The 17594-nt window shown below is 39.9% G+C and overlaps 1 protein-coding gene across 1 annotated transcript; it reads left to right on the plus strand.

Annotated features, from left to right (window-relative positions):
• Window positions 1-510: 510 nt before the first annotated feature.
• On the plus strand, window positions 511-15421 carry MCUR1 (mitochondrial calcium uniporter regulator 1). The gene is made up of 9 exons (XM_027887934.1): window positions 511-943; window positions 1945-2058; window positions 3393-3496; window positions 4939-5040; window positions 5759-5800; window positions 7959-8030; window positions 11418-11471; window positions 12511-12625; window positions 13936-15421. The coding sequence occupies exons 1-9, from the start codon at window positions 688-690 to the stop codon at window positions 13989-13991; spliced, it is 915 nt and encodes a 304-aa protein (XP_027743735.1). The 5' UTR covers window positions 511-687; the 3' UTR covers window positions 13992-15421.
• The last annotated feature ends 2173 nt before the right edge of the window (window positions 15422-17594 follow it).

A 17594-nucleotide genomic window follows, 5' to 3' on the forward strand; every position in this document is an offset into this window, starting at 1 on the left:
AATTAAGGATGGGAGTAGCCCAGCAGAGCCAGTGCCATTCATGGCTAACTCCTGGCAGCCCAGCACACCGCGGGGCAGGGGGGACCGAGGAGAGGACCCGAGTAAATGGCCTTAAGCCGAGACAGGGGAGATTCAGACTAGATAACATAAAAAAAAAAAAAAAAAAAAATCACTGTTAGAGTGGTCAGGCATTGGAATAGGCTGCCCAGGGAGGCAGCGGAGCCGCCATCCCTGGAGGTGTTTAAGAGACGCCGGGATCTGGCGCTGGGCGATGTGGTTCAGGGATTACAGTGGTAGTGGTGGGTTGACGGTTGGACTGTATAATTGTAAAGCTCTCCTCCGACCTTGACGACCCTGCGATTCTGTGATTATACGGCCGGCAGAGTCCCCGCCTCCGCGGGGCCGGGCCCGCACCGCCCCCGTAAGCACCGCCCCCCCCCGAAGCTCTGCCCGCCCGCGCCGCTCTTCTCGCCGCGGCCGCCGCATGAGCCATAGAATCGATCGCCGTAGCTCGCGGCGTCACCGGCCGTGTTTTACTACGAGCCGGAGGCGGAAGTGGGACGGTGCCTGTGGCGGAAGCGAGGCGCCGGGGCGGCGTGTGCGCCGCGATGGCATCCCAGTAGCGGCGGCCTCCCCACTCCCCTCCTCCTCCCCCTTTTTCCCCGGTCGGGACCGGGCGGCGCTGCCATGGCCGGGGGCCAGGCGGCCACGGCCGCGGGCGGCGGGAGGCGCGCGCTGCTGCTGCTGCTGCTGCTGCGGCCGCGCGGCCCGGGCGGCGCCTCACGTGACCGCCGCGCGACCCCGTCCCCCGCGCGCCGCTGCCTCGGCGACTGTGGGCGCCCGCCCGCAGCGCCCCCGGGCCCCGGCGGCGGCGCCGTGTGGGGACGGAGCGGCGGGAGCGGCGGGAGCGGCGCGGAGAGCCGGCGGCACCGCGGGCACAGGGGTGAGCCCTCCGGAACGCACCGGCTGAGGGCACGGGGGGAACGGGAGCGCAAGTGCCGTGAGGGGCGGTGGAAGGAGCTGGGGGTGCTTAGCCTAGAGAAAAGGAGGGACCCTTGTCACTCTCTAGAGCTGCCTGGGAAGTTGTAACCAGGACGGGGTCGGTCTCTCCTCTCCAGGCAGCAAGCGACAGGGCCGGAGGATATGGCCTTAAGCTGTGCCAGCGGAGGTTCAGGCTGGACATCAGGGGGAATTTCTTCACAGAAACTATAGAGATTATAGACATTGGAATGGGCTGCCCAGGGAGGTGGCGGAGTCACCGTCCCTTGTTTGAGGAAAGAGTGGACTTGGTACTCAGTGCCATGGTCTGGTTGACAGGGTGCTTTCGGGTCACAGGTTGGACTCGATGATCTCAGAGATCTTTTCCAAGCTAATTGATTCTGCCTCCCGATGATTAACCTCGTGTCGCACCTCGCATTCGTTCTGTCAGGGTAGTTTATACCCTACCTATACCAGTGGAAATTACGCCCTGTCTTGGTCTGGCACACAGTGTTTGGAGTATTTTCTGCAAAAACAGTAAATGGCAAATTGTGAGTGATTACTTTTCGTCTAAGGGGCAAGTGGTGAAGGTTCACTTCTTTAGCAAAGAAGAGAGGGTGGATTTAGCCCTCACAGCTCCCACCAGCCATAGTGATGACGGTAAAGGAAGGGATTTAGGACCCTAGTGCTTGGTGGGATTTTTCCTAGAACATTGTATTCTTGGAGGGCATCTGGGAAGGGCAGCAGTGGCAAAGTGTTTTCTTTTCCAGCTCCTGGGCATAGAACTTGTTAGTGGGATGTCTTTTCACTTCCAAGCAAGCAGCAATAATCTCAAGACAAAATATTTTGTCATAAACGAGAAACTTTTGGGGTAGTAGGGAAACTCATGGAAAGCGAACATGTTGGTTAAATGTTTTTTCTCTGAAAATAACGTAGGTTTACTTTTTTATTATTATTATTTTTCAGATGTAAGCGTCTCTGCATCACCATCTTTGCAAAGCAAAGGGAATATCTCCTTACTGGGAAATAGGAGGCTTTTTTTTGACACTCATGCGCTGGTATGCCTCTTGGAAGAAAATGGTAATTTGTTTGAAACAAGTAGCTGCGTTTTTTGTCATGTCCTGAGTGGTTTTTTACTTTACAAAGTTTGTTATTTTTCCTTGACACGCGATGTTACGGCTTGAGTTTTATGGATTTTTTGGGGCTTTTCTGTATTCTGGGTAAGAACATACAGGGTTGTCTTCTCTTCTAAAAGGAAACAGTAAGCTTATACAACTTTATTTGGAATCATTTATTACCCTACTTGTAGTTAAAAATGCTAAAGAAAAATGAAATTTTAGGAACTGAGAATAAAAAAACCCTAGAGTTTTCAAAGTAGTGGGTGAAAATGTATTTTTTGGATTCCTGTATATTTAGGATGTTGCGCTTTGAGTATGCAACAATGTATCACAATAGGATTGAACATGGACTACTTTGTAAAATGCAGCTTTTATGATACAACATAGAATACCATATAAAATATGGCTGCTTTTATGCTAAAACATAGATAAGGGAATAGATTATTATGGATTCATGTTGCTGTTGCTGGTGGGAGAGAGGTACCTTGAGGTGAAGTTCAGTACAGCTGAATTGACTTGTAACAGCTCTCCGTTCCTGAAAAGGGGAGGTCACCTCTCCAACTTTTTTGCTTGATTGGTATTCTGAGATGCTGGTCTAATGAGCTCATGGAACAGCTGAGTGAGCTGTTCCATGTGTCAGGAGGAGGGATAAGGGGAGGGGGAGCCTTTTGGTGGTAGTAAACTATTATATCAGCTCAGCTATTGAAAGCAGCTTCCTCTCAGATACGATTTCTGATGCTCAGCTACTGGTTACTATGAAACAATCATGCTTTCGCCAGTGTTTCTTTTCATAATGGTGAAGTCTTGTTCATGACAATTTCATTCCTACATTTTCAAAGTGGAAAAGGCGAGAATGTTTTTAGGGACAACCCAAAGTCGGGGCAGTTGGCTTTGTTTTCAGTTGAGTTTTGTACACCTTCAATGACACTGAAGTTTTATAGTATAGAGAAGTCAGTATCTGCTTTTCAGGGGCAGAATTCTTGCCCGTGGAAGTAGCCACATATGAGAGATGACATTCCATCATAATTCTAGAAAGCTCCCAGTGTTTATCGGGATGATAGTGCTGTAATACAGAAGCAGCCATACTGTGTCACAGACATAATTTTGGGGTGGGGAAACTTGGACGTACTGACTGGTTGTGTACTTTTGTCAATGCTGGATCAAGAGCTATGTGTTTTATTATTTTCCATTACTGATGTTCATTTTAGTTTGGTGCTGGGTATCAGCGACTGGTATTTCTGTAGATGTCCAGGTTTGTATCTCTCTCTGAATGTTGTTGCATTTTGTTTTGTTCAGGGTTCACTACTCAGCAGTCAGAGGTCATTGTATCTGCATTAGTGAAAATCATGGACTCCAACCTGGATATGATTTACAAGGACATGGTCACCAAAGTACAGCAGGTTAGATCAGAGACAATGGTGGGGTAAATACACTTACTAATGAAATGTATGTTGCTATGTATTATGTTAGAGGGTCCTTTTCTCCCATGATTGGTTATATTTTACAGTAAGAAATCTCAGCCTCCTATGCCCAGCTTTTTTGAATGAAAGTAAATATATTTTCCCTTTTTTTTCTGTGTTGAATTAAATGTTGCTGCTGACAGCAGATGTTTTCTGAGACTGTTGGATTTGGCCCCTCAGGTTACTTTCTGCTATTAAGATTCAATATTTGTACAGCAGCTCAGGAAGTGTGTGTGCCATGAACTCTGGGCAACGTGATAAACCTGTACTTCCTTATGGTCTCGATTGGAGAAGGTTTTGTGCAAAGAAAGAATGAAGAATTGGAGGAAAGATTTGGAATGTTATGGATGAGCTATTATCCTTAGGCTGTAGTTGGGTATGTAAAAGATGAAGTTAGATAAAACCTTAGGGAAAAACAGATACACGTGTGTGTGTGTGTGTGTATGTAGAGATGAAGAAGAGAAAGAATATGGAAGATTCTGTTTGCTGAGTTCACTGAGGACAAGAGAGAACAAGAACAAGCTGGAGACACCAGGGAGTAAGAAAAGAGGTGTCCATCCATGCAGCACTCTTTCTGTAGGGTTTTTCTAATGCGTCTGGTACTCTGACCCATTTTTTTCAGTCTTGGGTCAGCCTGGAGAGGCTTCTTCAGATGCCCCTTAGAAATACAGTGCTGTAAGTTAGAATAGCATTTCATGACAAAACTGAAGTTAGAGTGCTGTGTCAGATTTGTAGGGCTCTTAGTTCAGCATCAAAAGCAAGGGACTACTTAGTAGAGGAAGGTCTTCAGAGAAGAGAAGGCAGCCCCTGTTTGCATGTGTGGATAGTGTAGGATCTAGAACAGTGTCTGCAGACTTTCCCGTTCTTGATAGTTGCAGAGGATTCTTGTTTGCCTTCTGTCAGTCCAGTGCAGAGGACTGAGAAGAGCAATTAAAAGTATTAGTGCATGATTCTGAGAAGTGAAGCACAGTGACTCCCTTTGCAGGGAGAGGTGAAGGGCAATTACAAAGTATGGTTGTGCTGAGGAACTTTGATCTGAAAGCCAGCTTTGCTCATTTAGCTCAGAGATACTTCTCCCTAAAGCCTTTGCTGGCTTAAGAATCTGAAGACTTGGAAGAAACTGTTTCCTAGGTTATTAATTGAATTATTCTGATCTGTGTTAGCACTGCTAATTTTGACAAACATTACCAACATTTGAGCCTAACTTGCTTATTTTGTCACTGTCATTTTTATCTTGCCTTCTGAAAACTCGGATAATCAATCTGAAATTGCTGAATTAAAAATTTCAGGGTACCAAAGTAGCCTGCCGTACTTGTAGGCACAGATGAGAAAAAGCATCATAGTTATGATATGTCCTGAGGTTTTTCTTCCTTCTTTTAAAGGAAATTGCACTTCAGCAAGTAATGTCCCATATTGGTGGTGTGAAAAAGGACATGATTATTTTGGAAAAAAGTGAATTTTCAGCACTTCGTTCAGAAAATGAGGTAAAAAATCACTATCTTGGAAAGTGCTATTCTATCACTTGCCTGTTTTTTTTTTCTAATGATGTTAAAAAGCATGTTGTAGCCAAAGGGATGACTGTGGGGCCGGGATGGTTTAGCACCTTCATTAATGACCTTGTCTGTGGAGCAAAGTGCACCCTCAGCAAGTCTGCAGATGATACAGAGCTGGGAGCAGTGGCTGACACACCAGGCAGTTGTGCTGCCATTCATGGGGACATCAGCAAGCTGGAGGAATGAGATGACAGGAGTCTCATGAAGTTGAACAAATGGAAATGCCAACTCCTGCCCCTGGGAAAGAATAGCCTCAGGCACCAGGACAGGCTGGGGGTCACCAAATGGAAAGCAGCTTGGCAGGAAAGGCCCTGAGGGTCCTGGTGGACACCAAGTTATTAACGAGCTGGGGATGAGCCCTTGTGGCAAAAGTAGCCATCAGCCTCCTGGGATATGTTAGGAGGGCTGCCAGTGGGGCATTGCTAATTTCTGCCTTGTGCTGTTGTTTGGAGGTGCACAGTACTGAGTGAACATGCCATGTGTATGTATCTATACACATAGTGAGGGCACAGTCACGCTTGGTTTGCCTGCCCTTTTCACAGTAGGGATTATAGTCACTGTTACTGATCATGCAAATTCAGTAGTATTTCTAGATTATATGGTTTTATACGCAGTAATAAAGTGCATCTTTTTTTCCCTACTCTTCCAGAAAATAAAACTTGAACTCCAGCAGATAAAGAAGCAAGTCATGGTAAGATAATTAAGAATTAACACCTGTCTAGTTAGCTTGAAAAAATAAAAGGTGTTGCTTTCAAAATTTTATTTTCAAAGCAGTGCTTAATTGTTGTGATACATGGGATACTGAAATTGCTGTTAAAAGTCCGCTGTGGGCTGCAGCAAAGACAGTTCATGCATACTTCATTTATGGAAACAAGGAACTGTGAGTAGTACAAGGCATGAAGGAAGATATAACTGAAGGCATTTTTACTTACCTGTCCTTAATTCAGATTCAGAAAGTGGCTGCCATGTGATGGTTAAGGCTGAAAGAAGTTCTGCATTTAAGGCTGCCCCTACATTACCGATGCAGCATGCTTTTAAAATTACAACACTTCCTAATTGTGGTTTTCTGATTGTTGGGGGTTTTTTGTTTTTGTTTTTTTTTCCTGAAGACTTACCTGTTAACTGTCCAGAACTTAAAATAGATTTTAAATGACTTTTTTTAGGCCACCAATTGGAACCATTTTGTTTGGTCCCATTTGTTTGGAGTAAATGACCACTGCAAGAAAACAGGCTCTCAGTGCTGTGTTTGTTCTTTATGCTTTGTGTGTCTTGCAGAGCACTTCAAACACACTTCTACCATCAAAACCAATATCCTCTTAAATCTATAATTTCAAATTGGTGTGGAGGCATAAGCAGCCTTTACACAGAAACATACATTCTTGAAAGAGTGATTAAGATTGGAAACTGGGAAACATCAACTGTTTGTAGGGAGTACAGACATCTGACCTAACTGCTGCTGGCTGCTGAAATGTCCTTCTTAGTTGAAAGGATGGAGCACTCTTCCTTCCCTAGGATTTTTCCATGAAACTGTCTGGCTATTGGACTTGTTGAACTAGATGACAGTGTGGTCAAACTCACTTTAGTGCCTCCTTACCACTTATTTCAGATTCTCTTACATTTCTTTTTGCACCATCGTTTCCAAAAGGAAAGCATCAATTTTTCAAGCCTAATCCCGTGTGTTTCACATTGTATTATGAAGTGCTTAGTGCATCCGGGTTTTCAGAATACCATTTTAAAATGCATTTGGCATCTGATTTTTGAATTGTAACTTATTTTAGAGTTTTAGTTGCATGTAAATGAGCTAGCGTAATCCACTGGTAGAGCATCAAGGATCTGAGTCATCTTTTCTTAAAAACTAAATGTCTTTAAATTTTACTTTTAACTCTAAATGTAATTCTCACAAGGGCAAGTTGTTTTATGTTTTTCTCATACAAAACGACAATATAAAAGTTCAAGAAAAAATTCTTTCTAATTTTTTATTTATTAAATTGTAATTAACGTATTCTGTTGCAACGGCAGCTAACGATAAACCAATTAAAGTTCAAAATTCAAACACAGAAAATGAGTCTAATTATTGTTCATACTAACTTAATCAACTCTCAACTAGTAGAAATTGGCCTACTTGAGAAATGCTTGTCTGGTTCTAACTAGAATCTCCCAGAACATCAAGAGTCTCCTGCTTCTCCCACACATTCATCTGATCAGCAGTTTGCCGCATGACAAACTGTCAGCTGGCTGGAGTTCCTGCCAGGAGGTTGCACTAAAATGGCAGCTGTCACTGTAAGGAATCACTTACAGCTATTGATAAAGTAAAATGCAAGTGTACGGCTTATGGTGGTTTTTGGAAGTTAGGTGTTTAAAAATCTGATAAATGTTTCCTGACTTCTGAAATCTGCGTAGGTTTTTCTGAAAGCTCTAGATGTAGTCTTTAGAAACAGATTTTGTTTCCAATTTAACACTGGAAGGTTAGAAACTGCTCTTAAAGTTATTTTGAGCATGAAGATTGCTTTGTGGAAGAAATCCAACTTACAGATGTACCTAGGCATAGGTTTCTGGAAATCAGAGAGAGTTACAGGATACAGGAAACATTCCCTGCAATTATAGAAGGATGTGTTCTCAATTAAGTGCTGTTTTCAGTGTTAAAAGTACTTGTTAGTTTTTGATTCTGAGATCCAACTCATGCTATAGAACATCAGTATTTCTCAGGAGAAGGTTAGAAATACTTATACACTAATTGGAGAGAAGCTTGATTCGTGAGATATGTAAAGAAAGATACAATATATTTGTCTAATTCTTTCTGCTTATGACTAAAGAGAAAATTTTGCTGCTTTATCAATTTGTCCCATTAGGATGAAATTACCAAAGTTCGTGCAGATAACAAGTTAAACCTAAACCTAGAGAAGAGCAGAGTAAAAGAACTGGTAAGTTTTGGTAACTTTCATGTAGAAACGTGTCAACACTGAGTAATTGCCAAATTTGGGTAAGAGCATCTCACCCAAGGAGCATTTTCTTACTAACCTGTAGTATCACTCAGCTTCAAGGTGGTATTAATCTAAGTTATTCATCCTTATATGGGTATAGTGCAAGGTGCCATGTTTAGGTTTGTATGTCTTGTCTATTTTGATATTGTTTTCATGTCAGGATTAACACATTGCACTTAAATATATTATTTAATTTAACATGCTGACCAGCTGCCTAGAGGTTTTCTATTTTATTAGTGTATCTCTTTCTCTGTTTTCACGCTTTATGAAGTTTATACCTTTCTTGAATTTATCATCCTTGAAGATGTTTAATTTCCCTCTATTATTTTTTTTTAACTGTCAATGATACTGGTTTAGATTGGTTTGAGCTTTGAAATACCTGGTAAATCTGAATTGATGTAATCTTAAGTTAGAGTAATGTAGATGTAGAATTTGCATTATATGTAGCACTTATTTAGAGTTCTGTTCTCATAGATTTTTTTTTTTCTGGTAGCTTTTAGGATCTCAATGAAATTGCATCTTCTAAATTGAGAGATATTTTAGTGACATTTTTTCTATTAGTATTATTCAGTCCTTTTTCCCAGGTGTGTAATGAAGATGTGTAATATTTATCTCCAATGCTGGCAATAAGAATTGCTCAAGTAGATGTAATTTATCTTCTATGTGTACCCCTTGACATTTTTCAGTGTGATTAGTTTAGGTAACAGCTGTGTTGGTGTTTCAGTATAATGACTAATGACAATCTGTTAGCCCATGGTAGATGCTTGAATAAAGTACAATTTGGGCAGGTAGAATTCTTGTTTAAAGGTTAATGCTTCATGTTGTTGTTTTAAAAAGGCATCATATGAAGTGCACTCCTTGTGTAGATCATGAGCTTTGCAATACTTTGGGTTTACAAAACCTATATAAAACTACTGCACCAGTGATAAATTCGGCACCAGTGTTTTCTTATATAGTTATGTAGGATCCTGGAATCTGAACTCTTGTCTGTTGTGCAGAACACAACGTTATTTTGACTGCCTCCCAGGAAAAGCAAACTGTGCGTGTCAGCTTTCTCTTAAAAAAAGTTAACCAACTTTGTAGTCTGTTGTGCAACTATGATTTCATAGTTTCTGTGGAAACTTTTCTTTTATTACTGCCCCCACTCCCCCACTTTAATGTCGACTCTGCCATGCATGAACAGAAAAGGGAAAAGGCAGATGAATGGGGAGAAGTTGGGGAAGAGATGTAATCCAGCATTTTCTATAGTAGGCAGAGCATCACTTATATATTCACTTCAGTTGTAATGTGACTAACGACTGAACGTCCAGCTTTCTGAGTATAAAACTCAGGATAGTTATAGGTTACTGTGCGTTCTTGCTAAGTTACTTTTCAGAAGAGAAAAACACTTAAATTGCTTTAACTTGAAGCACAAAGTAAAATGTTCTTATTGTTCAGTTTTGTTTGGAATAAGTACTGATAGAGAATCTTACTGTGTCAGCACTGATGTGGGCAGTCTTTAATGTTTCAGACTCTTGAGTGGTTAATCATTTAATTAGTTCCTTCTACTTTATTTCTCACAGAATCCTACATTGCTCAATGCACATCTCTTTATGCTGTGATTTACATCTGCAGTGTAGAGATGTGATTTAAAAACTTGAAGTGCAGTACAAAAATCCGTATCTGTTCGTGTGTTGATGCATCACAGTGCCTCTGAGCTTGCTGTTAAAAAACTCAAGATGCATCTGACAGAAATGAATTTGCACTGTGAAAAACGTGAATTTAAATCTCCCTGTTGAATTTCAGAAGAGGGGAGGAAGTTTAGCCTTATATTTCCTTCTTTCTTTTTCTTTATGCACTGTTGTTGTTACAAATGTGTCATAATGCCTTGCAGTAAAAGGCCAATTTCACTGTCTTAAACCTAAGACCTAAAGAGTTCTAGCCACGAAACAAAACTTTAAGAAACATCCAGAAAGAAGTTTGTGGAATATAAATTATTCAGATGATGTGTATTTGGCTAACTGCATCTATTTAAAGTAAAAGAGATAAACTATTTCAGTCCATAAAGTTATTTTGTCATGATTCTTTCGGCAGGGATGATCAGTCTATCAATGTGGGGTCCAATTCTTACATTTCTTCCTAAAAATAATTTTAATTACATTATTTTATAAATATTCTACCATCTTGCCACTTTAAAAAATGTAGCTTTATATAAGATGTGTGCATTTCTTTTTTTATCCATCTTTTCCTTTTTCAGAACCTAGTGACTCCTTCATTAATTGTAGACATGCTGTTATTTGTCTTCATGTAATTTCCTACATTTGTAGCAGCCTGCTGTCTTTTAACTTCAACTTCAGATCAGTCAAACATCCAAATAGAGCTCTAGATCTTTCAGGAGGGTTTTCCAATGCTGAGGCATTTATGTAGATAATTCTGATGTTAATCTGAAAACAGAATAAGCTTCCAGAGTGGAGGAAAAATAAGGTGACTTTCCATGTGAGAATGTCAACAGATGAGGTTATTGTAACTGAGGATTCTGAGGTGGGTGCCTGATGACCTTAATACTCTGTGCCATTTATGGGTGGTTTAACAGCTGTCTATGAATAATTTAATTGCTCCAGTAATGGTACAGGAACCATTATGGATGTCAAGGTAAATCACGCCTGTTCATGAGTCAGAAAGGTAACCTGCTTTAAAGGTATTCTTCTTTAATTTGGGTTTAACTTTCCTTGAACCCAACAGCTGTAACCTACAAATAAGCCTCAACTTTTGAGGATCCACAAATGAATGGCTTAACATGTGATACAAATGTTCTGGTTTTAACAAATATATCATGAAATAATGGTCAGAACAACTCAAATGGTGGGTGATACAGTGCTGGCTAAACATTTCTTTGATAACTGAGTTTGATACAATGTTTTAAAACTGTTCTCCCTTCCTTAAGGAAGTCGATGGTTCACTCTTAGTTGTGCTTGTATGCTCAATGGAATAGTTAACAGTTCCAGAGCTACTGTTTAGAATCATAGGCACTTGTTTTTCAGAACTGCAAATCTGATGGCCTTTCTTCCACCTGCTTGCTGATATGTACAGTTTTTGCAGAAGATGAGTGTCTGATGAAGTTGCTGCACTTTACGTTTCAGAGGTGTAGATGAACACCAGTCTGAATTGTGCTTTTCAAAAGGACAGCAGTTATCCTACAGTGCTGTCTCCCAAGTGTTGTCAGTCAATAGTCTTGTCCAGATTATGTGTTCTGCATAATTTGGAAATAAATGAACATTTATTTCCAAAGGGCGGGGGGAAGTTTAAGTACAGTATGGTGTTTAACTTTTTTTTTTCCCCCCCCTTTAGTACTCGCTTAATGAAAGAAAACTACTTGAAATGAGGACAGAAATAGTGGAATTGGTAAGAACTTGGTAGCTGATTATTACACAGCAAATCTTTTTGTACTTGTGTTATAGACCTGGTATTCTTTTTGGACTTGTTCATGTCTTTAAGCCCTTTAATGTAAATGTCTACAGAATGAAAAGGCTTCCATATATATTATTAGACCTTCTGCATGTATATATGAACTATCCAGTAGACACTTTATCTTGAAACTTCATGCATGTCATATTTTCTCTAGATGAAATTCTGCTCTTAATGTGAAATTAATTCTTCCCCCCACATTCCGTGAGAAACTTATTGCTAGATTGATTTGTCTTCATTTTAGAGGAGTTTTTTACCAAGCACTACTACTTCCTTTTGTTTCCTTTCTGTAGTTTAGGGAATTATTTCTAGGATTATATCTACAAGTAAAACATTAACTGATTCACAGTGTTTCAGTTAATTTGATTTGAAAATAGCAGCAGCTCAGCAGCTGTTGTTCTCAGTTTACAAGTTGGATTTTTCAGTCTCTTCTGAGTAATAATTCTATCCCATATTTTTTAACAGAAGTCCTGTCTTCTGTCATAATCAGATTCTGAATTTGAAGCTGTTTTTGTGGTAGAATTCATTACAAGATGAAGACATGCTTTTCTACAACAGGAGACCAATTTTCAGTTTTTCTAATGAGCCACAAATCCTTATGCTGTGGTATGATTTTGTCACAAGAGGCTCTTTGACTTCTCAATAGCTCTTATAATTCAGCAGTGACTTTAGTGTCAGTGGGCTGAGCAACAGATTGAAGTTAATGTTTATGCTGTTAGATTGAGATAAGAAGGCATCCAGTTCTGCCAGTTTCTAGATTACGTGTTAAGGAACATGTAACCACATAAATTTCCTGAGTTCACCAAGTTATTCAATTCCTTGGATATAATCAACTAAGAAGGAACTTACTCTCTTTGAGTGCAAATTAATGTGCAATTAAGAAGAAAGCAAAAATACAACTTGAAGAAATGTGTCGAATTTCTAAATAAACTGGAAAGTAATAAAATTGCATCATTTTGGTGCTCTTGTTTTTTAGCATGCACAGCAAGATCGGGCTCTGACCCAAACAGACAGAAAAATAGACACAGAAGTTGCAGATCTGAAAACAATGCTCGAATCACACAAACTTGATAATATTAAGTACCTAGCAGGTAAGGAATCTGATGGTCTCTGAAGGTGAAACTGTTAAACATTGTTAAATGGTTGGCAAACTCTCGATGGGCTGTATTCATAAAGGCCCCAATTAAAAAAATATAAAAATACTTGAAATAGTCTGAGGCAAGATTAGCAGCCTTATTTGTGTACTTAACTCAAAGTTTCCTATGATTCGCAACTCTATTTTGAATGGGCTTTTTTTCTGGATTTTGCTCTGCTTTATACTCTAATAATAACATGGATGAGAAATCTAAAAGACTGCATGTTAACAAGGACCAGAAAGTTCTTCTGTGCCTGACTTAATTTATGAAAGCAGCCTGCTGTGTGCATTACTACGATTTCTTCATCCATCTGATGGAGATCTGTGTCCAAAATGGAACATTTCAGCTTTTCTGACTGTTCAGCTCTACATATTCTTTAAACTTCCACGTTTACATGTGCACTGGAGAAAATATGTGTGCATGTGTGCCTGCACTATGGCCTGAGGTAACTTTAACATGTTGACATTTTGCTACTGAGTGTGCATTACTATTAAAAGAGTAGAAAATTATTCTTCTGGTTTAGATTTTCTGATTATTCTTTCACAATGGGTTTTGTCACAAGTAAAATTGCTTAAGCCCATTCATAGTACTCATTTCTGACATAGCCTTTAGAGAGAACCAATAAAATGGAAAATACAAGGTGCTTTATTAAAATGAGAAGAAATTTTTTATCCTACCATTCCTACTGATAAACGTATTGAACTCTACATGGAAAAAAAAGTAATTAAAAATCTTTTGCATTGTGTTTGAAGTGCTCCTGTTGCAAACAATGGCAAAAATCTTATGTGTGTATAACTAGAAATCAGAAGTTGATTTCATTTAAATAGAAATTTTAAAAATTGAAAGCTGATAAGCCTTGTTAAAGATGGCTTTCATTTATTTGTTTGCTGCATATTTGACTGTGATTTATTAATCTTGTTATTTATTTCCTCATTTTACATCTGTAACTTGCCATATTGATTTTTTTTCTGAATGGTAAGCAAGTAAGGGTTTCTTTCAGCCCGTTTCAAGAGTTTTCCAGCCCAGTTTCCCTGCATTTTTTTTTCCCTTCCTTCCTTCTTATTTGTTGTTTTTATACTCCTCCTACCTTGAAATTGTTTGTTGCAAACCAAAATCCTTATTTCCTCGCATGGGGAAGGGGTGGCAGTTACACTTTTAGTATTGTAGTAAAACGCGTATGTAGCTTTCTGAAGAGATGTTCGAAGAGCTAATGATTTAATGTCAATGTTAATGCCATTTTCCTCCTCATTTTTATTTTCTTTCAGGTTCAGTATTTACATGCCTTACTGTAGCACTGGGATTTTATCGTTTATGGATATAACAAGACATGAACTTAAAGGGACTTCTACTGACTTGGTTTCTGAAAAAAAAGATTTTAATCCTTGCACGGATTTTAACCAAGTCTTGACTGTTTTATTTATTATTTTGTAAAGCAGACTGGACTGAGAATGTAACCAAAGATGTGCCTAGAAACAAACTGTACACATATCATGCATATGTTCGAACCTTACCTCTGACAACAGCAATTCTGCCGTTTCCCTCTGTTCTGAGCTGCAGCGCACCTTGGCACTGCCAAGTGTCACACAGAAGCGAGGGCTGGCACTCGTGCCAGTCGGATGGGCCTGACTGCTGTAGAGAAGAACCAATGGAATTGTATTCCATTACCTCTTTGGACAAGCTTGCCAGAGTCGGTTGTGTGTGCCGGACTGAAGCGTTGGTTATTAACGTAAAACTGAAACTGCACCTTTTGTGGCTTGGAGGCACTCTTGTATAAGTAGAGTGTGTGCTAACTGAATCATGCTCACTTCCCTCCTGCTAACGCTTGTTCGTACAGTTCCTATGATCAAATATTTGCTTTGCTATTTTTATAACATAGCTATCAGCTTGTTTTCCAGACGGCTGCCCAATCACTCGTGTTTCATTAGCGAGTACTGCGTAATGATAGCAGTGTTTGCTGCTAGTTTTGTTTGCAAGATATTTGTAGAGATTTTTGTGACTAACTTGCCTTTGGTACGTGTAAGTATCAGATACCCATTCCATATGCTCATTGCTAACCTTACCACTGTAACTGGAAGTTTGAAATGCAGTAAAATACGCTAGTTGTGTTAATTTGTATTTAGGTGATACAAAGTGTCTCTGGTGCTGCCTTCTTGAGGAAAGGAAACTGATTTTCTAGAAAGGAAAGAGATTTTAAATGATTATGAAGCAGATTCTTGGCAAGAGAACTGCAGTACCAACAGACTCCTGGGGTTTTTATTGCTTTATTTTTTAAAAAAATCATGTTGATTGTTCAAATGTGGAACCTTGATAGTGGTTATAATAATGAAAGCAGTAATGGACACCTGTTAAATCCAGTCCTGAACAAGCCCACCTGAACCAGTAAATGCGACTGAAAGCAATGAAGGGAGGTGTCCAGTGTATCCAGATATCATTCTTCCACTGACAAAGTGAGTGCTTTAGTGGCAGAGCTGCCATCTGTGTTCCTTCAGTTAAGGGAAATTTCCCTTTCCTGCTTGCTTTTAGGAGGGGAGATCGGTTTGTGCACTGGTGATAAATGCTGTTAGAGCACAATCATAGCTTTGCTTGATGAAAGTAAAGCTTTTTGGCTACTTCGTGCCTGTACTGTAATAATCATTTAACTTTTTTTGTGGTTGGGAGTTGCCAACTTTGATCATGTACAAGCATGGAGGAAAAGATGCGTGCCTGTAAATATACTGACCTGAAATAAAGACTTTTGAATATTTCATAAAATACGATGAGTTTTCATTATAATTGCAGCTTTTGGATTTGAAATTTCTCTCTTTGGTTGAAGGTAAGTCACTGCTAATAGCACATCTTTTAAGCTAGGAATTTGCAAAGTCAACAACCCCTCCAAGACTCTGAAGAGGAATAACATAAGGAAAACTTAATGCAGACTGACTTAAATTAATGAATCTTATTCAAGAACTTCACTTTTTTGTTTAAAAATATTTTTTGCACTAACTTACAAGATTTGACGCTTTCTCAAATTAAGGGAAGTGATAATTCAATTTTTCGAATGACTTTGCTATTGGTCTTAACTTACCAGGGCAGGTGATTCTGTGTATGTCTATGTAATCAGTACATATTTGCTTATAGGCCTGAACCTCTGACAAATCATTGCTAAAATAACTGTTTAAGACTGATTTTATCCTGCTAAAAACAGGTACTGTGCAAGTAAATTTCTATTTTGGGCAGGTGGAAAGAGGAAGTAAAAGATTATAGAGAAGCGTTGTCTTGGAATTAGCAAAGTGCCAGCAAGCCAGCATTTGGTGAGTGTTTAAGCAAGGAATAAAGTTAATGTGTCCTTCAGGAAAAATACACTATAAAGAGAACATAATAATTATCCTCTAGCCCATAAAGTCTTCAAGTGTCGTGTAAAAGTTTGTTACTCCTGTGTGCAGAGACACAAAATCTCCCATTTCCTCTGTCTTTCTTGTACCACACATATGTATTGACATTTCAGAAATTTGGAAAATCCCTCCATATATTTTGAAACACAAATCTGACAGATTTAAACTCTAGGAATGAGCCTTTTGGAACAGGTGAGAATCTATTCTATGAGGATGTGCTGCTAAATATTGAATCACAGAATGGTTTGGATTGGCAGGGACCTCAAGGACCATCTTGTTCCAACCCCCCCTGCCATGGGCAGGAACACCTTCCACTAGACCAGGTTGCTCAAAGTCCCATCCAACCTGGCCTTGAACACTTCCAGGGGTGGGGCATACACTGCTTCTCTGGTGCCTCTTCACCCTCACAATAAAGAATTTCTTCCTAATACCTAATCTAAACTGACACTTTCTCAGTTTAAAGCCATTCCCCCTTGTCCTGTCACTACATGCTCCTGTGAAAAGTACCTCTCCAGCTTTCTTGCAGCCTCTTTAGGTACTGGAAGGCTGCTGAGGTCTCCCTGGAACCTTCTCCAGGCTGAACAACCCCACCACTCTTGGCCCGTCTTCATAGGAGAGATGGTCCTGCCCTCTGATCATCCTCATGGTCCTCCTCTGGACCTGTTGGACCAGGCCTATGTCCATTGTGTGCTGAGACCCCACAGCTGGATGCAGTAGAGGTGGGGTGTCAGCAGAGCAGAGTAGAGGGGCAGAATCACCTTCCTCAACCTGCTGACCACTCTGCTTCTGATGCAGCCCAGGATACAGGTGGCTTTCTGGGCTGGAAGTGCATGTCTCTTGAAAAGCAACAGTTGAGTGTCCAATGATCACTAAATTCATGAACAGGAGACCTAAGTTGGCAATTCTCCAAACTTGTTTCTGTAAGTCTCTGTATTGATGTTGTCTGTTGTCTCTAATTAGAATCAGTAGCAACTCTGAATATACAGAGATACTTTCCGGTTCTCTGACTTCGTAGTTTGATTTTTAATTTGCGGAGCTCTTTCAAAACATGCGAGTGAAAAATAAATTAGACTGTTTTGCCATGAAACTGTTTCATCTGTGAAAATCTGCAGTAGCTCCCCATTGATTCAGAAATATATGTGTTCATTTCCTGCCTGGCAGGAAATAAGGGATAAAAGATAAAAAAAAATTAATCTAAAATTGGTAGATCTCCCAGCTCTCTCTCTAAGTCAATTTGCAGGCTAAGGCTGAGCTCCTGCCCTAACTTGCTTTCAGGAAAAGCCCATTTCTTTTGAGTAACAAGTAAGAGTAACAGTCTGTCTACACTAACATTATTTGGGAGGTTTTCCTTTGAATTTCCTCGTTCACACAACAAAGACAGAAGGTTCTTTAAGGATTTGTTTCCTTTTGGTGAAGGAAATGTAGAATCATTCCTAAGTTGCTCCAAAACTTCTTTGTGTTTTGTAGAAATCCAAATCAAGATCCAGGGCTCTTACAAAACTGCATTTACTTGTAATATATTGTTGGGAGTATCCTGAATTTAACCGCTTGTC

This window comes from Empidonax traillii, unplaced genomic scaffold (assembly GCF_003031625.1).
Source record: "Empidonax traillii isolate 1590-97213 ecotype Southwest subspecies unplaced genomic scaffold, ASM303162v1 scaffold225:size1387458, whole genome shotgun sequence".
In the NCBI taxonomy this organism is placed as follows: Eukaryota; Metazoa; Chordata; class Aves; order Passeriformes; family Tyrannidae; genus Empidonax; species Empidonax traillii.